The sequence below is a fragment of the Rhinolophus sinicus genome, linkage group LG01, assembly GCF_036562045.2.
Source record: "Rhinolophus sinicus isolate RSC01 linkage group LG01, ASM3656204v1, whole genome shotgun sequence".
In the NCBI taxonomy this organism is placed as follows: Eukaryota; Metazoa; Chordata; class Mammalia; order Chiroptera; family Rhinolophidae; genus Rhinolophus; species Rhinolophus sinicus.
Window position 1 is genome coordinate 57,478,153 of NC_133751.1, and position 23,733 is coordinate 57,501,885.

The 23,733-nt window shown below is 34.0% G+C and overlaps 1 protein-coding gene across 23 annotated transcripts in view; it reads left to right on the plus strand.

Annotated features, from left to right (window-relative positions):
- The window catches only part of DLG1 (discs large MAGUK scaffold protein 1), a 241,560-nt gene that overhangs the window by 126,371 nt on the left and 91,456 nt on the right, over nt 1-23,733 (plus strand). For all 23 annotated transcript variants that reach the window (XM_019723532.2, XM_074329838.1, XM_019723561.2 and 20 more), the window contains 6 exons: nt 5,083-5,136; nt 7,107-7,157; nt 9,509-9,633; nt 10,978-11,147; nt 12,112-12,248; nt 20,696-20,840. In XM_019723532.2, the coding sequence (XP_019579091.2) occupies nt 5,083-5,136; nt 7,107-7,157; nt 9,509-9,633; nt 10,978-11,147; nt 12,112-12,248; nt 20,696-20,840 (682 nt within the window). The remainder of the gene's footprint in view (nt 1-5,082; nt 5,137-7,106; nt 7,158-9,508; nt 9,634-10,977; nt 11,148-12,111; nt 12,249-20,695; nt 20,841-23,733) is intronic.

Consider the following 23,733-nt stretch of genomic DNA (forward strand, 5'->3'; position numbering starts at 1 on the left):
CCCTTCCCCCCGTCTCTAAATGAATTGTAGAACTTTGTTATTGTCCAAGTTGAAACATACACAATGGTATATATATTGTTAGTAAATAATAATACAGTAGGTTTCTATGATTTACAATATATATTCTTTTATATTACATCATTGGATCCTCATACAGTTCTCGTGTGTAAAGGCATGTGTTCTTGTCTCTTTATAGATGGAGAAAATGATTTTCAGTAACATGTATGACTTACCTATATAGTCAGAGTCACTGAATAGTAGAGTGAGGTAGAGGGAGACATGGAAACCAGGTCTTTTGATAAGTGACACTTGAAGCAACGTGCAAGGAAGGGTTTTTTTGAATTTGAAATAACTTTCACAGAGATTCTTTTCAAGTCTTGCTGTTTTATTTCCTCCTGAGCAAAACTGATAATTCCATGGTATCTGTTCTCCTACCCACAGTCCTGTTTATGGGTCCCAATGTCTTACGTTAGCCATAGTTGATACTGTTTTTGATTTTAGTGCTGTTTGCCTCAGCTATCTGAAAGTATGTACTTTTAAAAAAAATTAGTTTTAGGGGTACAAAACAACATAAGCATTAGACACTAACATCCCTCACAAAGTGATAACCACCCTCCAAGTCTACTACCCATCTGCCATTGTACATAGCCATAATACCATTGATTATATTCCCTGTGCTGTACTTTACATCCTATGACCATATATGCATATATGAGGTGTGATTAAAAAAACTACGGTGAATGTTTAAATTTAAAAATATTACAGTAAAAGACACATTGCCATTAATACCCTTCAAAATACTCCTCCTCGCTTTGAACACACTTATCCCATCATTCTTGCCACTTTCTGAAGCATTTCTGGAAGTCCTCTTTTTTAAGTGTCTTTAGTTGTTCTGTTGTGGCTGCCTGGATGTCCTGAATCAACTCAAAACGTTTACTTTCATGGTCATTTTGAGTTTGCAGAAGAGCCAGAAGTCGCACGGTGCCAGATCCATTGTATAAGATGGATGAGGACACACCGTGATGTTTTTATTTGAAAGAAATTGGCCTATACTAGAAGCAATGTGTGACACAGAGCCTTTTCTTCCGTTGAGATAAAAAAATACAGTGAATGCTACTGCCGAGTGCCATCCAGTGGAAAGGCAGGGATCTTCAATACGCAAACAGCAAATGGAACCTTGGTAACAGGATGTGATAAGTTTCAACTTGTTCAGTGCAGTCAGTCAGGTGTGAGCTATGGTTGAGAGGTGTGTTTTAAAGTATGCCATAAATCATCATCGTGACAACACTCTGTGTCACACATCACTTTTAGTATATGGCAATTTCTGTTAAATAAAAACATCATGGTGTGTCCTCATCCACCTTGTTCAACGGATATGGCACCGCACAACTTCTGGCTCTTCCCCAAAGTCAAAATGATTCAAGACATTGAGGCAGCCACTACAGCGCAACTAAAGACACTCACGAAAGAGGACTTCCAGAGCTGCTTCAGAAAGTAGCAAGAATGATGGGATAAGTGTGTTCGAAGTGAGGGGAAGTATTTTGAGGGGGAGCCATGGCAATGTGTCTTTCACTGTAATGAATTTTTAAAATTTAAACGTTCACCATATTGTTTGATCACACCTCATATCGTATATACATATTTAATTATAGTTGAAATTCAGTATCATTCTACGTCAGCTTCAGGTGTACAGCACAGTGGTCAGCCATCTACACAATCTATGAAGTGATCCCCACGATAAATCCAGTACTCATCTGACACCCTACATAATCTTTACATTATTGATTGTATTCCTCATACTGTATTTCACATCCCCATGTACTTTCTAATTTGTACTTTCTAATCCCTTCACCTTCTCCCTCATTCCTCAACCCTCCTTCCATCCAGCAACCATCAGTTTTTTTTCTCTTTATCTCCAAGTCTTTGTTTTGTTTGCTTATTTATTCTGTTCTTTGGATTCCATGTATAAGTGAGATCATATGGTATTTGTCTTTCTCAGTCTGACTTGTTTCACTTGGCATAATATCCTCTAGATCCATCCATATTGTTGCAAATGGTAAGCTTTCATTCTTTTTTACAGCAGAGTAATACTTTATTGTATAAATTTTTTTTAAAATAAATTTTGGATATTTACCCCTTATCAGATGTATCACTGACAAATACCTTCTTCCATTCAGTAGGATGTCTTTTTGTTTTGTTGATGGTTTCTTTTGTTGCACAAAACCTTTTAGTTTGATGTAGTCCCATTTGTTTATTTATTTATTTATTTTTTGCTTTCCTTACCCGAGGGGATATTTCAGGGGAATTATTACTAAGGGTACTGTCTGAGAGTTTACTTCTTATGTTTTCTTCTAGGAGTTTTATGATTTCGGGTCTCACATTTAAGTCTGAAAAGTATGTACTTTTTTGTGGCCAAATTTTTATCTCTTCCATCAGAAGTAGCCTGTCCTTTAGCTTTGGTGCTAGGGCATTGTATCTTTTTGAGTTGTATAACATACCTTCCAAGCCCATTCAAATTGTGTTTCCCCTGTTCGCTTCTATTCCCTCCTTCTCCAAATTGGAGAGCTATAGAATACTACTTTGTCAGATACCATTTCTGTATTTTATAATACAGGAATTTAGAAAATCTCAAGTTAGTAAGTAAGGGTATAATTTATTCCAAGATAAATGTTTTAATTCTCAACCTGCTAACATAGTCTTAAATATTTTTATCATTATTTTAGGTGGCTAAACTTGAGGCAATCAAATCATACTTCCTGAGCTTTATTTATATAGGCTTTTATTTTAGATCATATTTTGTGATGTGTCTTTTTCAGAATGCTAGGTTTTCTTATTCTGATGTTACTTTTGGTTAAAATTCTTGCTTAATCCTCTAAATGAACATTTGTGGGTTTTGTCCAATTTAAGTTCTTTATTCCCATGGTTTTCCTTCAAGTATGATCGTTCACTCATATTAATTCTAAGACACATCTACAAATAAACTTATTGTACATGTATTATCTAATCATGTTCTTTAAGTCAAAGTTACAAATTATTTTCACTAGTCTGTGTAATTTATTCTGAACTGAACTTTAAAATTGAAATCAATTTTATGGTGTGAATTCTAATATTTTAGTAGCAACTCTATATAGTATTTCACAACTGCCTTAGTTATTAACTTCTTATCAACTAAGCACTTGATTGAATCTAGGTTTTGTTTTACTTTTTATTATGAGATTTCCAAAATACTCAAATATAGAGAGAGTAGTGTAGTGCGGGACCCCCTTGTATTCTAATCACCCACCTACAACAATCACAACTCATGTGTACTCATATATATTCTATAGTCCCTTCTACTTTTACCTCCTCCCATTGTTTTATTTTGAAATAAATATAACACTATATCATTTTGTTTGTATATATTTCAATATCAAATAGACTTTTTAAATATGACTAGAATCAAAGGTGAACTTGTATACAATGATGATGAGTTCGTGTTCGTGAGCAGCTAACATTGTAGTAATTTTGGTATAAGTTAGATGTTGATAAAAACCAACTTTTGCCACTGTATGTTTGGTAATAAATGGGCAGAGGGAACCAAATGGCTTTCTTGCCATCATTTTTGAAGAGTGTTAACTTCTTTTGTAACTTTAAATAGCCCTGTTCTTTCTTGCCCTCTTCTGTAATTGCTTAAGCAAAACAAGGTGACGTTGTACCATTGATTTTTTTAATAAAGTGAAATATTATCAATTTGAGGAATCTCAAAAGGTCATTGGGAAATTAATAATTTCAAATATTCATAAAATCTCATATGTCCATAAATTGACTTGCTTTGCTTAAGTAGCAGTCTGACAAATAGTATTTTTACCTACTAGATTTGGTTTTCATTTAATCATTCAAAGATAGACTATGATACTCAAGATAGGGCTGTACATTACAGTCAATGTCATAATTATATATAGCAAAGTAGTACCTACTCATTTTTAACCCGTTGCTTCATGGAGCCCAAATGTATGCTGTATAGTTATTTACCAATGAAACTGTGTGGTCTTTAAGCATTTTATCATATGATAACCCATATCTAGTACTTTGCTGAAAATAATGTAAAACATTTGAACTCTGAGTATTTATGTTTTAGAAAACCCATACGCTTGGAAGAAAATGGTTATTCTGTATGTAATATTTGTTTCATACTGTTTTTATGCGTAGTTCTTTATTAATTGGAGTAGAACTATTAATGTTTATAAGCATATTGCATAAAATTTGTTTAAAAAGCAATCATCTTTTTTATTTTATGAAAATGTCATTTGGTACTTTTATACTTTTAAATATGCAAAACAAAGGTAATTTTGAGGGGAATCACATCAGTTTTCTGGTATGTTCCTGATATGTTCTGTCATTTGATATTAATTGTATGTTATTCTTTTAATTTTATCCCACCCACCTAATAATCACTTTCCAACTTCAATAGAAAACATGGTTAAAACCAGGCTTTTTTCAGTCCAAACTTAATTTTTTTTTTTCTGACCATTGTTATTCTGTGAGTGGTCTAGAATAACAGTTGGAAAGCAATAATTGCAGCTGAAAATAATTGGGGGCTTCTACATTAAAATGTGTTTCCAATTTTCTAAAAGTTTGTGATTGATTTCTTTACATGACAGACGTCTTTTCATGTTCAAACACAATTCAATTCAGTATGGGGAAGAAGTTTTTTTTCTGGGTGATAAAATGATTGGAATCTTCATGGGATCCTTGGGAACAGAAAAGCTAATGATTCTAAGTAATTCGGGGAAGAGTTGTTTTGTTATACTAAAGAATGTTTATGAATTTTTTGAGAAGACTGGTGAACTTCTTTGTAAAACTTAAGAAAACTGACTGTTTTAGCAGAAATAACTATTTCTCAGAAGCAAATCTAATTTAACTGCTTATACTTAATTCTTTCCTTTTGATGCTGAAAACTGGGTTCATTGTTTAACATATACAAAGTTCTTATAAAATTATTAAGAAACAGCATATCTTTCATATGCTTCTAACATTTGTGAACATTAATATATAATGTCTCAGTTTTCCTGAAGCTAATACATTTACAATTCTTTCTTTAAGGCAAATCCTCCTCCAGTTCTGGTCAACACAGATAGCTTGGAAACACCGACTTACGTAAGTTCCATTTCGTCCCCATATTTAAATGATACTGCTTTTCCTTTTCAGTTGTCGATAAGAGATATAAAGATCACAGCGTTATTTCTTTAATATATTTATGATGTTAAATCACTGAGCTGCAGTTGTTAAAAGTAAATGAAGCAGTACTTTCCTTTTTTGGTTATTTATTTTCCCTATTCTGATGCAAAGTAAAAATGTTGAAATAGAAATGTATGATTTTATTTTTAAATTAAAATGATTAATTTTTACTAAAGGCTATTTCTGACCAATGGTCAACTAACACAATGCCATATATTGGAAGAGTCATTTTGGAAGTTTAATTGAATAACCAAGTAGATGGGTATAGTTACACATTACAATAATTAATTATAACTTTGTAACTTTAAAATGATTGGTGCTTCTCGCTAAACTTACTTTGTTAAAAAGTCCTCTTTCCCTTAAAGATAAATAGCCAGAACAGCAGAATCTGATCTAACATTTTTCATCCCAAAAGAAAATGTCTTTGGACTTGTTTATGTTGAAGTAGTGCCCATATATTTTTTTAATCAAATGACACATAATTTTATAAGCTATAAAAACCTTTCCTTCCATTTTTGAACTGTAATTTATTGTTGGCTATACTTTAAAACATTTTATTTGGCTGTATTTTTTTTGTATTTATATGAATATGGATGTATGAGATATTTGGGGATTTTGGAAAATTCAAATACTTAAACCAAAAATGCTTTTCTGCACTTTTTTTTCTGATGATTTTCAGTCATTGTTACCTTTCACACTGATTTCATACTTACTCGAGTAAAATTTTGTTTGTACATTTGTCAGTATTTTCTTCACATATTTTTCTCCCTTGTTCTCTTTGTTCACTTATAGCAGAGTTTTGGTAATTATTTTCATTTTAAAACCCTTTCAACATCTCTTGATGATAGGATGGTTTAATCATACTGCAAAAGAACAGGTAGGATAGAAGATGGGAGACAGCTAGAGAAATTCAGTTTATCACAATCCCTATTTGATTTATTAGATTTGAGTATTAGCCCACCCTCATGTCACCAGAAATGTTAAAACAGTGATTTGAACCCAAGTTAATCTGATTCCAAGACTACTCACCCTTCACCAGTGAACCCTCACTGTGGGGATTACTTCCTCCAGGAGGGAATAGGGAATAAATTGAAAGGAACAAGAGGAAGTGCTTGGTCTGTAAGATGTGAGCAAGAACTTGAATGGTGTACCAAATTTGCATATGAAATAAGTGAAACGTGACGGAGGAAGCACTAAAGAACAGACGCAGAGGTAGGAACTTGCAGGATATGTAAAGGAAGGAACATATCATTCAAATTTGATGGTATATAAGGCTCATCAATAGGTAAAATATGTATGTTAAGAATGAAGCTACGTGATAGATTGGGATCAGTTCATACAGAGCCTTGTATAAGAGTTTCTGAAAATTTTGGAGGAAATACGTTATTAAACATGGGCTCCAAAAGATCTATCTGCGTAAAACACATTGGAATGATTTGGACAGTGGAGAATACTAACCTAAGAGATTGGGTAGATTACATTGGCAGTAGTCCAGAGGAGATTAACAAAAGTGTGAACCACAGTAATAGAAATGAGAATGAAGAGGAGATGATTTTCAGAAAAATTGAAGTATTCAAATCAGTAAGAATTGGCAACTGATTTAAGATGTGTGGATCAAGGCAGAGAAAAGAGTCAAGAGTTCAATAATATTAAAAGCTGGATGTACCCTTTCTATAATATCTTTGAAAGTCATAATACCATGAATATTAACTCATTAATCACATTGTACTCTTCCATTCCTTGAAAAAATTATCTAAAATTATTAAAATGAACCTATATTATTTGGTTCCTATCACATTTAACAGGTTTTCATTAATCATGTAAAAATCGTCATGCCATTTCAAATTTTATACTCTAAATTTCTATGCTACTTCTTTTTTCCCCATTAGGTTAATGGTACTGATGCAGATTATGAATATGAAGAAATCACACTTGAAAGGGTAAAAACTATTAATTATCTTGTTTTTATGCATAAATCTGTTGCTTTAAAGAACTACTTAAATACACAGTACTGCTCTTTCATATAGAATCCAAGGGAATAGATTATTCAAAAATGGAACCTTGTAATATTTGTTTCTTTTATAAGTTCATATGTCATAAAATTAGCCATAGTATTTTCAGAACATGTTGCTTTTCTTTAATAACCTTTTTAAAAACATAAACTTTGTATTTAAAATAGTTTTAGATTTATAGAAAAATTATACAGAGTTCTCATTTACTCTGGACTCAGTTTTGCCTACTGTTAATATCTTACATTAGTTATCATGACTCCTTAGGCTCCTCTGGACTGATAATTTCTCAGATTTTTCTGTTTTTAATTTAATTTTTATTTTTCAATTTATTTTTCCTGTAATAAAATGTTATTTATTTTAAATAAGTAGTTAGTATTTTAATAACCTGATCATTGTATCAGTGTTCTTTCCTAGCAAAATAGTAACCATATTTCTGCACTCCCCAAGTCAGAAATTGAGAATACAGCTCAGATGTGTAAATTTGCTTGTTATGTTTTCCCCTTAGGAATATCTGCATTCAACTGATGTTATGTATTATTTAGTAAAAATACCTTGTCTGACCAGCATTTTGGGGAAATGAAGTGTTCCATACAAGTAAATTTCCTCAGTAACTGAGTAGCTGTATATTTAAGACTAAAATCTTAAGTAATTAGATTTGCTTATGTTTGAAGCCAGAATAGACTCTGAGTAAAAATAGACTTTAGAGAGTCTTTTGCATGTATAATAGATATTTCTTGCCTACTACCTGAATTTGGATCGCCTGTCCAATGACTGAGTAATGTTCTAGTACGCACAATATTAATGTATTGTACAATTTCAATATGGTATTTTGTTGTTTGGGTTTTCTTTTTTTTCACCTTTACTGAGATAATTGACATATAATTCTAACCTTTTATCTTCATTTTTCATCCTTTCCTGGTACCTTTTAAATTCCTTTAGTCAGGACTGTACATTATATTTTCATTGATTAAAGAACTTGAGTGTCCCGGGAATTGAGGAAATGATACTAAAGGGTACAGACTTGCAACTGGAAGATGAATAATTTCCTGAGATCTAATATACCACATAGTGATTACAGTCAACAAGAATGTATTATATACTTCAAAATTACTAAGAGACTAGATCTTAAATGTTAATCACTACAAAAAATGATAATTATGTGACTAATAGAGGTGTTAGCTAAAGCAACACGTTATACACCTTAAACTTAAACAATGTTATATGTAAGTTGTATCTTAATTTTTTTTAAAGCAAATAAAAAAGAAAGAACTTGGTAACTTTACACAACCTATTGATATTATTATTGAGACTAGTCACTCTTGAAGAGTTTAGACTGAAAATTTTTTTTTATTAAAATAGAATTTTAGGACATATCATATAGTAAAGTGAATGTTTAAACTGTTTAATACTAACAGTTAAATAATAGGTCCAGATATATTCGCTTATTTGAATTGCCTGAAAGCCAGAGTTAGAACATTGCAAAATAAATGTTTTTTAATACCATTGCTTAGAATAATTGTCCTTAAAGACTTTTTGTAGTAATAGAACACTTTCTTCAAAGAAAATATTATTCATAAATCTAGTATGTATTAGGTTGGTGCAAAAGTAGTTGAAACAAGCAAAAAGTAGTGCTGCTTTGCCAAATTGACTTTGCTGTCAAGAAAGCTGAACAGGGTTAAGTTCTCAGGTTGGGCTTTCAGTATTAAAAATAACTTTTGCTAGTCATATATCTTGGTTAAATAAGTCCAGGATAATGTCAAGTGTTACTTATCATAAGATTTGATCATTTTAAAATAAGCTGATGGCAAAGTTAGAAGAAAAGCACCACTCCTACCCCTTGTATAAAAGGCTGAAATAATATATTTTTTTACCTGCTCAGAAATAATAGCAACAGAAGGTCTTCTCAGTGTTTTTCCCTTCGGAGAGATTTGCTTTACCAAGCATAAGTGAGATGCCGTCTAAAGGAAAGAGATCTAGTAGTGACACCTCTGCAGAAGGGTGACTAATCCCAGAACGAATCACACATACTTTGAAAGAAAGAACCATAGACTAGACTCCAAAAGTATTCAGTACACGTTCTTCAACCTCACTCTGAATTCTTTATAGAAAAATAAGAGCTTTCCTTATATTTCTTAGTTTAGAATATTCGTATGCCCTACACATATACTTTTATGTGTGTGTTCCCTGTGTTAGTGTAGTTTCTAGGTCCTATCATGATAGGAAGTTATTAATAGAGACAATTCTTCTTCAGTCTTGAATTTTTTTCCCACTCTCCCCAGGGAAATTCAGGGCTTGGTTTCAGCATTGCAGGAGGTACGGACAACCCACATATTGGAGATGACTCAAGTATTTTCATTACCAAAATTATTGCAGGGGGAGCAGCTGCCCAAGATGGAAGACTGCGGTATGTTTTGCTCTTTATGTTACAATACTGAATCTACTTTGTATATTTTTCTTGAGGCAAACTGAATAAGGCATAAATACAAATAAGAAACACTATCATAATAACTAACACAAGATAGATGCTCAAGTAATGAATGAATAATTGTGCTCTAAACATTATTTCCATCTTTCATTTAGGAATTTAGTTTTACTTTATATTTTCAAATACATTCACAGAATGTTTTACATTTATTTACCAGGTGGGAAACGTGTATAAAAACTTATTTAAGATACAGGGGATCACAAATATCTGAGTTTGTATTTCATACCACAAAGTAAAGATTATGCAAACTTTAAATAAATATATTTTCTTAATTGAATAGATGAAAATAACATTGCTCTCTTATTTAAATTTAGTGTTCCATTTCAGAAGATGTCTTCAGCATACTTTGTTATTTCCTTAGTCCATAAATTATAACACTTGTTTTATTCCCTTGTTTGTTGTTTTTTTAATATATGATGACAATCTGAAGTTTTAGGACTAAGGATTCTATATGGTCTGTTAAGAACATCTTTATGGCTATTGGTACCTCCTGCAGCTCTTTAGTTTCTAAACTTTGCACTGGATATGACAGGTAGTATATTAATAAAATTAGATATAAAATTAATAATTTGACCACTCATGTAAATATAGACATTTACTTTCTGATTCTATTACTGGCCTTTAATCTGTGCTTATGTGAAAATTAATATGTTCCATTTGTTTCACTAAGTAACATACCTATAGTACTAACTCTAAGATATCAATCAAAAAAATTTTTTTGGATGAATCAATTAATCTCAGTTTTACTATCTCTATGACCTTAAGGTAGTTATTTAGGCTGAGCCTCAATTTTCTTAACCTTTGAATCACAATTGTGTTAGTCATTATCTAGGAGCCATGGGAAAGTTATTTAAACTCTTTGTGCCTCAGTTTCTCCGTTTGTAAAGTAGGGATATAAATATGTATCTACCTTACAAGTTGTTGTAAGGGTTAAGTACTAAAAGAAGTACCTGTTATAGGATTAATGTTAAATAAACATTTTCTATTTTTCTGAAGTATCTTAAGGCCTACATGTGATAAGTATACAAATTGCAGCTGTCATTATTTAATATTTTTGTATAATCTATTATTTGCACTGTTTCTTTTGCTGTCCATTGGAAAACGTATTAATTTATATGAGTATTTGATACATTGGAAATTAACATGAAGTTTCTTCATATATAGTTTCTCTAGTAATAATTCTCTTTTCCTTAAATATTAAAGGATAAGAAAAACTTGGCAAAGTGAAAATGGATATGTAAATTTTTAATTTTTTTCCCTCAGGGTCAATGACTGTATATTACGAGTAAATGAAGTAGATGTCCATGATGTAACACATAGCAAAGCAGTTGAAGCATTGAAAGAAGCAGGGTCTATCGTACGCTTATACGTAAAAAGACGGAAACCGGTATCAGAAAAAATAATGGAAATAAAGCTCATTAAAGGTCCTAAAGGTATAAAATAAATCAAATTAAGACCAATTAAGTAAGAAATCTCTGAGTTAAATATACCTATGAAGTTATTTATGACACACATTCTAAGATTACCAGTACTGGTAATCTACAGACTTTATGTGAATTTTTAGAATTTCTGCTATTTCTACTGATTTTTGTCTTAAGTAGAATTCTACTTAAATAGTTTGAAGTCATGGATAATGCGGATATTAATTTGTGTTCATTAATCCACAAAATACGTTAAATGCAGGTACAGAGAGATTAAGTTAAAAGAAGATATGAGTGTGTCATTAGCAGTTACATCTCCAATAAGGACTGTTAAAATGTGATTTCTGAATTTTGAAAACATTGATGGAAAATAAAAGAAAACATTGATGGGATTGAGGATGAATAGATGTATTGATTCCAATTTGTGACTTCATTGAAGAGGTGTTACTCTAACAGATGAAAAAAGGAATAGAGAGCTACAAATTTGGTACTGAAGCTGTGGGATTTATGAGTTAAAGAAATGCTTTATTTAAAACTAAGTCATAGAATATTGGAAAAATAACAAAAGTATACAAATTTCTGAAGTCTGTTTTCACCACAAACAATTTTATTATTTTTTTCTCAATTGTTTTAAATTTGTAACGGTATTAAAAGTGTTAGTAAGAAGCACATTTATGATGGAAGCAAAAATGAAACAAAATTTTACAACGTGTCTTTGAACTAACAAATGTATCTATAAAGAGACTTTAACCTGGGAGAAAAAAAATGAACTTATTTGTAACTGTAGAAACACCTATATTTATCGTTGTTACCTGGTTGCAGAACAAATACGAATTTAAAAGTAGGAAAATAGATTCTTTTCTATTTTAAAAACGTTAGTGTGATGAAATTATCACTCTCTGTTTTTCAACCATTTCTTTCTGGACTTAAGTTCACATTTATTGATGAGATTCTATAACTAGTGTTTTCCAAACAGGTCTTGGGTTCAGCATTGCTGGAGGGGTTGGAAATCAACATATTCCTGGGGATAATAGCATCTATGTAACCAAAATAATTGAAGGAGGTGCAGCACATAAAGATGGTAAACTTCAGATTGGAGATAAACTTTTAGCAGTAAGTATAAGAAATCAATTGTTTTAAAAATCTTTTATTTTCCTTGAAATTTTATTCTAAAATTCCATGTAAAATTTTTTTCACATTCCAAGTAATTTTATATTAATTTCAGGTGTACCGCATAGTGGTTAGACATTTATATTATATAATTTAAGAAGTGATCCCCCTGACTAGTACCCACCTGGCACTATACATAGTTATTACCATATAATTGACTATATTCTCTATGCTTTATTTTACATCCCCATGACTATTTCGTAACTACCACTTTCAAACTCTTAATCCCTTCACCTTTTTCACCCTGCCCCCTAAACCCTTTCCATCTATCACCTCAACAACTTTAGTACCCATCTGACACCATACATAGTTACTACAATATTATTGACTATATTCCTTGTGCTGTACCCTACATCCACATAACTGCTTTTTAACAACCAATTGGTACTTCTTAATCCCTTCCCCTTTTTTCACACACACCCCTGACTCCCCTCCTACCTGGCAACCTTTAAAATGTTCTCTATATCTAGTATGAGTCTGTTTCTGTTTTGTTTGTTCATTTAGTTTGTTCATTAGATTCCACATACAGGTGAAATCATATGGCAGTTGTCTTTCTCTGTCTGACTTACTCCACTCAGCACAATACCCTCTAGGTTCATCCATGTTGTTGCAGATGGCAAAATTTCATTCATTTTTATGGCTGAGTAATAATCCTTTGTATATATTTACCACCTCTTCTTTATTCATCCATTGGTGGACACCCAGGTTGCCTCCATATCTTGGCTATTTTTAAGTAATGCTGTAATTAACATAGGGATGCACAGTCCCTTCGAAAATAGTGGTTTGGGTTTCTTCAGATAAATACCCAGAAGTGGGATTACTTGGGGCTTCTTTGTGTCTTGTTATAGCCTTTGTTTTAGAATCTCTTTTGTCTGGTATAATATAAGCTTTGCTATCCCAGCTTTCCCCACCCCCACCCCCAATTTTCATGAAATAACTTTTCCATCCCTCTACTTTTCATCTGTGTGTGTCTTTCCATCTGAAGTGAGTTTCTTGTAGGCAGCATGTGTAAGGGTTTTGTTTTCTTACCCATTCAGCCCTATGTCTTTTGATTGGAACATTTAATCTATTTATACTGAAAGTAATTGTTGATAGATATGTTAGCTATTGCCATTTTATTCATAATTTTGATCTTTTTGTTTTTTTTTCATCTTAAAGAAGTCCCCCTAACAATCTTTGTAATACTGGTTTGGTGGTGATGAACTCCTTTAGCTTTTTCTTGTCTGTGAAGCCCTTTATCTATTTTTCTATTTAAAATGATAGCCTTGCTTGGTAGAATACCCTTGTTTGTAGGTCCTTGCTTTTCATCATGTTGAATATTTCATGTGTATCCCTTCCGGCCTCCAAAGTTTCTATTGAGAAATCAGCTGAAAATGTTACAGGAGCTCTCTTATAAGTTACTAGTTGCCTTCCTCTTGCTGCTTTTAGGATTCTGTCTTTGTCTTTAACCTTTCGCATTTGAATGATGACGTGTCTTGGGATAGGCCTGTTTGGGTTCATCTTGTTTGGGACACTCAGCACTTTCTGGGCTTGTATGTCTATTTCCTTTGCTAGGTTAGGGAAGTTTTCATCATTATTCATTTAAATAAGTTTTAAATTCCTTGCTCTCTCTTCTTCTAGTACCCCATGATGCAGATGTTGGTATGGTAGATGTTGTTTCAAAGGCCCCTTAAACTATTCTCATTTTTTTTTATTTTTTATTTTTGCTGTCCCAGTTAGGTGTTTTCTTTAGTGTTTTCTTCTAAATCTTTGATTCGATCCTCTGCTTCATCGAGTCTGCTGGTGATTCCTTCTAGTGCATTCTTCATTTTAGTTATTGTATTCTTTACTTCTGATTGGTTCTTTTTTATGGTTTATATGCCCTTTCTTATGCTTGCTATCTCCTTGTTAAAGTTCTAAGCTCTTTGAACATCCCTATAACCATTGTTTTGAACTCTGTCTCTGATAGGTTGCTTGCCTCCATTTTGTTTAGTTCTTTTCTGGAGTTTTCTCCTGTTCTTTCATTTGGGACATATTTCTTTGTTTCCTCATTTTGGCTGCAACTCTGTGTTTGTTTCTATGTATTAGGTAGATCTGCTATGTCTCCCAGTCTTGGCCAGGTGGCCTTATGTAGTAGGTGTCCTGTGGTAGGTTCCCAGGTTACCTGCTTCGGGTGCTCCAGGAGTGTTCTTTGTGTGGGTTGTGTTTGCCCTCCCGTTATAGTTGAGTCTTGATTGCTATTGTCATGTCAGTGAGTGGGATTGGTCTTCAGGCTGATTGGCAGTGGGGTTTGGCCTCATTCATAGCTTACGCTACTGTGTGGGCGGCTTACCTCACTGAGTGGGATTTTCCCCAGTTCGCTCTGGTGCCTGTTGACACCGCCCTTTGTGTGTGTCACTTGTGGGGTTAATTGGGTGGTGCTCTGCTGTGGTCTACAGCCAACTTCCAAGTATGTTGGTTCTGGAGCCCCTTGAGAGCGGCTCTGGTGCAGGCCCAGGTCACCCACTGCCTGTGACTGTCCGGGGGCTACCTGGTAGGAGCTATAAAGTGATCTGTGGTTGTTTGCTGCCTGTTCTAAACCTGGAGGCACATGGGAGAGGCCATGCTGTGAACCAAGGACAGCTGCCACCAGTACTGGGCCTCGGATAGCTCCACAAAAAGCCAGGACATCCTGAGGCGTGCTCCCACCTGCGAGGTCCCTTAAGGATCAGCCATTGATAAAGCCTTTTGTGGTACACAAGTTGGGTGAGGCAGGGTCTCAAGGAGTCACTAGAGTGGGAAGAGTTGCATTCACCAGATTAATGTAGATTCTGGTTCAGTGCCAGTGCTGAGAGTGGAGCTACTCAATAAAAGTTTCAGAATACAAATAACACCGAGGCCAGTTGCCACTCACCTGGGGACTACGGACTCCAGTAATTTTCCAAGAAAGAGTGCAGTACAGGTGGGGCTGGCTGCTTGCCAAGAAAGTGCCTTTGGCGTTGGCGGAGTTGGGTTCAGTAAGGGTTCCAGTGGAGCTCGGACGGATTCAGATTCAGATTTGGCCATGTGGGGGAGGGCTCAACACAGGAAAGATGGTGCCCAACGGCCAGCTGCACAGAAGGAAGACCTTATACAGGAAAAATGGCATCTGTCCTCTAGCCCTCGCCCAGAAGCCACACCTCATTCAGCTCCCTACCCCTCCACTTCCCATATGCCTCTGATGCCCCCTGAACCATCATCTCTCCATCACAGCCCAGGCTTAGTGACTGCAAGTGAGTGAGTCTATGCACGAGCCCTTTAATTAAGAGGACGTCTGGGTTTCCCACAGCCTTCCATCCCACCCAGGTGTTTAGAAACCCCATTGTTTTTTGCAGCCAGATGTTGTGGAGGCTCTTCTTTCCAGCACCACTACTCCCGGCTGGGGAGCCTGGTGTAGTGGTTGGGGTCCCTCACTCCTCCCAAGGAAAACTCCATAATTGAGGTATCCCTTCTGATTCTCAACCACTACACGGAGGTTTGGGGCCAGCTCATTTTGCCTCTCCGCCCCTCCTACCAGTCTTCTTTATATCCTTAGTTATAAAACTTCTGTTCAGCTAGACTTCAGATATTCTCCAGGTTGATTGTTCTATAATTTAGTTGTTATTTTAGTGTTTTCATGGAAGGAAGCAGGCACAGTATTTATCTACTTCACCATCTTGGAGCTCCTTTAAAAATCATTTTGATGGTCTTTTTTTTTTTTCTTTCCTGACAGACACTGGAATTTCTAAGTGCCAAAAATATGTAAATGAGTGAATACTTGCCTTGCTTTAGTTGAAACCTGAAAAATGGTTCTTGGTATTATCTTTATTTTCCATTTCATTTCTTCTAGCACTCCCTTCCCTTTTACTTTCATTATTTTCATTTTTCCTTATTTTTTTTTTTTTCTGTTGTTGACTGGTTAAGGGTTTGAATGCACAAAATTATTTAATTATAATCCTTAGGTTCATGACACAATGTCATCTTTTGTAACCTTTTTCATTTTTATTTTTACACTTAAATTATTTTATTTGTAGTATAATGAAAACTATTAATGTCATTACCCAGTCCAAGAACTAGAAGATCAACAATTTGTGTTTCTCATTCCTTTGCTTTTCAAAAATTGTTTAATCAGATATATATGTCTGAAATTTTTGTTTAGTATTGTTTTGAAATTTTTAAAAAGGTTTTTTTTGCTATATGTAGTATTTTAATACTCTTTTCACTAAATATTCTGTTACTGCAACTTACCCATATTGCTGCCTAGAACTGAAGTTTATTCATTTCACCTCTACATAATAATATTCAATTCTGGGACTACACCACAGTTTATCCAGTCTTCATCAGTAACTGTCTTAGCCCATGTTCCCTAGAAAAATAAAACGTGAAGGAAACCTACTGTGCTAAGTAGGTAGAAAGGGGAGCTAGAATCTCAGCGAAGCTAGAGTAAATGATAATGTAAAGTGAGGCAGAGAATGAGGGAAAGCCAATACCAGGTATTATGTTTCTGAGCTGGCTATAATGTTGTAAGAAAATGTGGCTAATTGCTTGTCATGTAGGACAGTGTTCCAGGCAGGTAATGTGGAACCATTAAACCTTAGATCCAGCCATCCAGGTAAAAGACAGGATTTATCTGCTGACCATTTTAGTCCCTTGTCTTAGTCCCTTGTCTCTTGTTAGTTAGAGTCTATTGTGTTACCCAGCTCCTCAAGGCAAATTCTAGGGAAGCCAGCTCCCTCACTCCATTGCACAGCACTTTTCCTGAACCCAGAAGTGATGGGAAGAGCTAGAGCCTTGGTAGTCTAGACAGGTCAGACATGGGCTTCTGATGTGTTGCAGTTTTCACTATGAGGAACACATCAGCCGTGCCCAAGCCCAGCCTTTACTCCAGAAAAGATTAAAAGAGCTGGTAATGGTAGGAGACAAGGTGAGAGAAAGGAACAGTAGCCAGGAAGCAACTAGCCAAGGCCTAGTGGGCATGTAAGTTCAAGTGATTCTGAAAAGGCACAAAATTAGGTCTGGTATAGTGGTGAGTTGGGTTCTTACTTTTTTTTTTAATCTTTTTCTTTTGGGGTGTGAGGTGTAATTATAAATAAGTCTGCTAGAAAGACCTGCAGTGTGTTCTTGTGAACATCTACAGGATACAAGAGTTTCAATTAGATATTTATCTAAGAATTTAATGGCTCATGTGGTATCAGTAACATTACAACGAAAATATAACTGTTTTCCAAACTACTTGTAAAAACTTATAATTCCATATAAACAATTCCTTTGTTCTGTATACTGTCCAGCACTGCTTATTGTTGCAGCAAGGAGATAGACTGATTATTTTTGAGTTAATGATGGGGAAAGAGAAAGGAGCTGACCTTGAAATACTTTTCTGTAACTCACAGCTGTGACTTGCCATTCTTTTCCCCAACCTACAACCAACACCCCCTCATTATCACTTGTGTGTGTGCGCGTGCGCACACACACACACACACACACACACACACACACCAGTTCAAAACAAACTTCTTTCTCCACTGGGTTTCTCACTTTTATTTTTTTAATTTCTTGGAGACTATGTTTCCCCAGAATCAATTTTAGTGGTAGGGAACCCGCAATTTATGCTAATTTACCAGTTAGTGAGGCTTTTGTTATCATAATTCCACTGAAATTATTCAATTCTTAGTTCTCATCTTAATTGACATACCAAGCATTTGACACACCTTCTTCCTGCAAACACTTTTTCCATTTTGCCAAACACTCATCTTCTATGTTGGTATTTCTCTTACTAGTCATTTTCCATTCTCCTTTTTGGTGCATGCTCTCCCTAACCTCTTCAACACTGAAGTGATCCAGGACTCAGTCCTTGTATATTTTCTCTTCTCTCTTTAATGCGTGATCAGATAACTTACTGGGTTGCATTTGCATGTGATAAGTATTGTTTTCTGAACTTTAGTTATTCATTTTTACACACACACACACGTTTTGCGCTTGGCTGAAATATAAAAATTTTTGGCATTGGTTCTTATCAAAACATTTGAAAAGTCCTAAGAGATTTTATCTGGTCTCTTTTTTGTATGTCTCAAAAGTCATCTCAAATTTAATTTATCTAATAATGAACTTCTGAGTCCCTCCCCACCTTGCCTCCAAATCCTGCTCGTTGCACAGTCTTCACATCTCATTAAATGGGAACTTTATACTCTATTTGCCCAGGTTTAAAACTTTAGGATAGTCCTCTTTCTATCACACTCCACATTGAATTCCTTAGCAAATCTTGTTAGTTCTTTTATCAGTTATCTAATGCTGCCTTAAAAAAAAAACACAAAAACTAGTGGCTGAAACAACAGCAATCATTTATTTGCTTACACTTTTTCAATTTGGGTAGGTTTTAGCCAGGGCAATGCGTCTCTACTCCACTTAATTTCAGCTAGGGTGGCTCAACTTGGACGGGGATCTATTTCCAAGTTGGTTCACACATGGCGGACAACTTGTTGTTGGCTGTCAGCTGGTAGATCAACTGGGGCTTTAGCCAGGTGTTTAATCCTTTGCGTGGCTGTGTTGGGTTTCTCACAGGATGGTGGCCAGGTTCCAAGAGGGGCATACCAAGAGTGAGCTTTGCAAGAAGACAAGCTCCAGTGTATGGCATTTATCAATCCTCTCTTTGCATCACATTTACAAATGTGTCATTGGCTAAAGTTAGTTATATGGCCAACCAAGACTCAGTATAGCAAGGGATTTTACAAGGGTGTGAATGACAGGATGCATGGCTCATTGCAAGCCACCAAAGGAGCAGTACACCACAGCTATATATATTTCAAAATACAGGCAGTCCTCATTATACACGGTAGTTTGGGACCATGAAAATGACCATGCATGTGAAACCCTGCAAAGCAATAATCAATAGGGAAAGTTGCAGTTCTTCTGTGACCTTTAGAAACTTTTGTGAAAACGTTAAAATCCCTCCTACTATTGATTATAAAGATACAAATTAAGGCAATGAAAAATATACAAAAATGATTACCGGGGTACCAAAAAAATGTATACACATGACTTGTATTCATCTTTTGTTACTGGTATATGTTATTACAATTTTAATATTTTTTTCCTTTCTTAAAATGTGTATACATTTTTTGGCACCCTCTGTATTTATGTAATAAGTTGTAATTTAAAATCCTAGACACATTTATAGTGTTTTGTTTCTTTGCCGAAAAAAAATTTTACCAAAAAGAAGACCAATCTAAACCTAAAGCTAGTAGGAGGGAAGAAAATAATAAAGATTTGAGCAGAAATTAATGAAAGAGGGAATAGGAAAATCATAGATAAGATCAACAAACCCAAAACTTGGTTCTTTAAAAGGTCAACAAAATTGACAAACCTTTAGCTAGTAAAAAAGAAGACTCAAATTTCTAAAAGTAGGAGTGAAAGAGGCTATAAGAGAATACTTTCATTTATGAACAACTGTATGACAACACATTAGATAACTTAGATGAAATGGACAAATTTCCTAGAAAGACACAAACTACCATTTTTGTTCAACGTTGTGCTAATAGCCAGGACAATAAGAAAAGGACATTCAGATTGGGAAGGAAGAAGTAAAACTATATTTGCAGAATAATATATCATATTGTATGTTAAAAATCCTAGGAACCTACTAGTAAAACTAATAAACAAGTTCAGCAATCTTGCAAAATATACTATCACTACCTAAAAATCAATTCTGTTTTATATAGAATATAAATGAGAGGCCAACAAATAATTGAAAAACTCTCAACTTGACTATTCACAATGAAAATACAAATTTAAATATACTAGATGTACAAATTAAAACATGGATCATTTTGCAGACTTTTTTGATAAATCAGTAATATTCAGTGTTTGCAAATGTCTGAGATGAGCACTGTCACATTCTGTGGTAGTGGGTATAAACTTACCAAAGCCATTTACTTAGAAAAACAGTTTAAATATCTATTAAGATTGGAATGGCTTAATAAATTATGGTACAACTATACAATGGGGTACTAGGAAACAGTTTTTTAAATGAGGTAATTCCATATGTCCCTACATCGAATTATCTCTAAGATTAAAAATCCAGTTGCAGAACAATAACTTTAACATGGTCTCATTTTCTTTAAGAAAAAGAAAAGTCTAAAATATACGCACTCATTCCTAAATGCCTAAGAGTGGAAGGCTAGGGGAATTGGGAGGAATCGAGGCTAGAATCAAGATTGGTTATTTTATTAAAATACATAGAGTTTCATTTATCATAACTTCCTAATATCATAAACAATAAAAATGGGTGTTTTCTTTTCACATACCTTTATATCCCTTAAATCAGTCCTGCGTTATGCCTGTTTTTAGGTATAGTTGTTTATAACCAAAAAGCAGAAAGTATGTAAAATGTCTTAAATGTTTTGGGGATTTTCTTTTAGGTGAATAGTGTGTGTTTAGAAGAAGTTACTCATGAAGAAGCAGTAACGGCCTTAAAGAACACATCTGATTTTGTTTACTTGAAAGTGGCGAAACCCACAAGTATGTATATGAATGATGGCTATGCACCACCTGATATCACCACCTGTAAGTCTGTTTGCTTTAATCTATATTATATACAAATATTTTTAAAGGAATTATTAAACATTTTAACGTAATAATTTTTAAAAATCAATTTCATAATGGGGGTGGGGGAGCTTTTTCACTTCTGCTATTTTACAGCAGCAATTATTTTTTAACATGTAAAGCATTGATTCTCAAACTTTTATGTAAATAATAGTTACCAAAGGTATTTGCAAATAATGCAAATTCTTGTTTTGGGATGGTGTATAGAAATTTACTTGAACAAGCAAAATAATTATGATGCTTCTGGTGCTGCTGGTTCAGGGATGCACTTTGAGAAACATTAATTTAAAATACAGTGTTTATAAAATTTGGGCTTTTCTTTACTCTCAACTATGTGCGCACAAGGTCCTAGTGTATTGCCTAACTATATTTGTGTGCAGTACATTTGTTGCCTAAAATTGAATTGTTAGAAAGTACTTACGTAATTTTATTTTCTGTTTGATATCCAATTTTTTTAATGTACAAGCTGAGATGACATTTAAATATATTTTTAATGTGTTTGTGTTGGTTGAAAAATGGAAGTTTTGTTTGGTGCATTGAGTTGATATTATTAGGTTGGTGCAAAGGTAATTGTGGTTTAAAAGTTTAAACATAATTGCAAAAACTGCAATTACTTTTGCACCAACCTAATAGAAGCACCCATGTGTAAAAAAATTCTTAAATGTACTCTTTGTAATCAGCTTTCCCAAGTTTTCCTTTTTAAATTGTAGAATTTTAGAGGTATTTTGATTTTGCAAGAGGCAGTGTGTTCATTTTTAGACTTACCAAAGTCCATTACCATCACTAATATAAGTACAAATTATATTTTGAAATGTATATACTGTCCTACAGTTATATATCTTTTTATCTGCTCACTGAGTCATTAATTAATCAAGTATAACTAAATTATTTCACTAATAGTATTCAGTCTCTAATGTACAGGGATGATGTCTTATATTTGTGTCAGAAAAGAACTTTGCTACTTGTTTAAAATTCTTCCATTCAGTTGATCTTGCACACACACTTTATATAAGGGCTTTATGTATTTTCATTTGTGATTAGAGATGTGAATTCAATAATAAGCTATTTTATTCACCAATTTAAATATCAATCTTAATTATTTATTATGCTGCCTTGTCTGTTCAAGACAACTATATGCATTACTCAGCAATAATAAAGAATGAAATCTTTCCATTTATGACAACGTGGATGAACCCAGAAGGTATTATGTAAACTGAAATAAGTCAGGCAGAGAAAGACAAATGCCATATGAGTTCACTTGTATATGGAATCTAAAAGAACAAGCAAACAAACAAAACAAAACAAAATGAATAAAATAAAACAGAAACAGACCCAGAGAATGGGCGGATGGTTGCCAAAATGGAGGAGGGTGAGGGACAGAAAAAAAGAGAAAACTATGTGCACATTTGTGACAGTTGTTCCACAAATTAATAATTGGTATCCTGTTTAAAATGGCCGAATATACAAATAGCCAGGCTGCTTCTTACAAATATGTTGAACTGAAAAAACGTTTTTTATTGAGTTACCCTTTTTATGGAAGAGCTAGTTTTAAAGAATAGTAGTGAAATAATGGTTTGTTGTTTTCCCTATAGGCATAGGTAGGGTTTCTTTTTTTCTTTCATCTGTTATTGAAATAATAAAGCATTGTAAAAAAAAAAGTTGAAGTTTACCTTGCTAGTTCAGCTTTATCATAATGTTCTGTTATCATTCCCCTCTCTTCTTAAGCAACTACAGTTATGAATTTTCTTGTATATTTCCAGTCCATGTTCATACTACATATGCAGTTCATAAATAATTTATTTGTATGTGCTTTTTTTAAGTATTTGTGTTTAAAAACTTTTTACATAGATATTTTTCCCTTTCAGCTCTCCTGAACCCCTTACCATCAGACTATTCAACTTACTACCTCTCCTTTATGTTGTTGGTCATGTGCCCTCCTTGTCAATCTGGCTTTATCCACTGAAGATTTTAGTGTCACGTCCATTGTCCTTTTTGCTACTACTGTTTATGTTGTCATTCTTAGTGATATCCAGCAAAAATCCATACTGGTGATTCATTCAACAACCTGGCATCTTTGTTCCCCAGTCTCTTTCTTTCTAATTATCCTGTCCTCCACTCCAGCTCAGATATATGCATATGCTTCCAAGATAATAATTTAGATCTTATCATCAGTACCTTTACCACCTCTAAAATCTTGAGTTAAATCATTCCATTTTCTGACTGCGTTCTTCAGTTCATTTACCCCATTCTAAAATTCATCCTTATGTTGACCTTCAATCATTTGACATTATCACTTTGTTGCACCTTGTGTTTCCACTTGTCTACTTTTTAGCTTAGCTTCCAGTTTGTTATGATATTTACTTCCTTGCACATATCTTCTCTCTTGCCCCCTCCTTCACTTGCAGACTACTAACTAACACTGGTCACATTGCTGTCTTTCCCCTTTCTTGCTTCCTAAAAAGCAGAAAGTGCCTAGACAGAAGCACAAAATTGTAATTTAAGTTAATGACCATAAATCTCAGATGGGGCCACACTCTTGTGGTTGTAATCAAAATATGTACCCAGGAATAAAAGTAGGTTTATTACTAAAAAAGAAAGTTAATTGGTTCTGACAGAGAACATAGTTGACATTAAAATGCTTATGCTTTTGCATTACATGTCATCTCACTTTTAATTTACATTGTCTTCAACTGGAAGGCTTTGTTAAACTTCTGATTTTGTCACAGATCTCTTATCGCTTTTACTTCAAGCTCTTCTACTGTTCTCCCAAACTTTGGAGGGCTTGGGAATTAACCTTGATAGCTAAGGACAATAAATTAGACTCCCTTGTTTTGTAGTTCTCTGGGGAATCTTT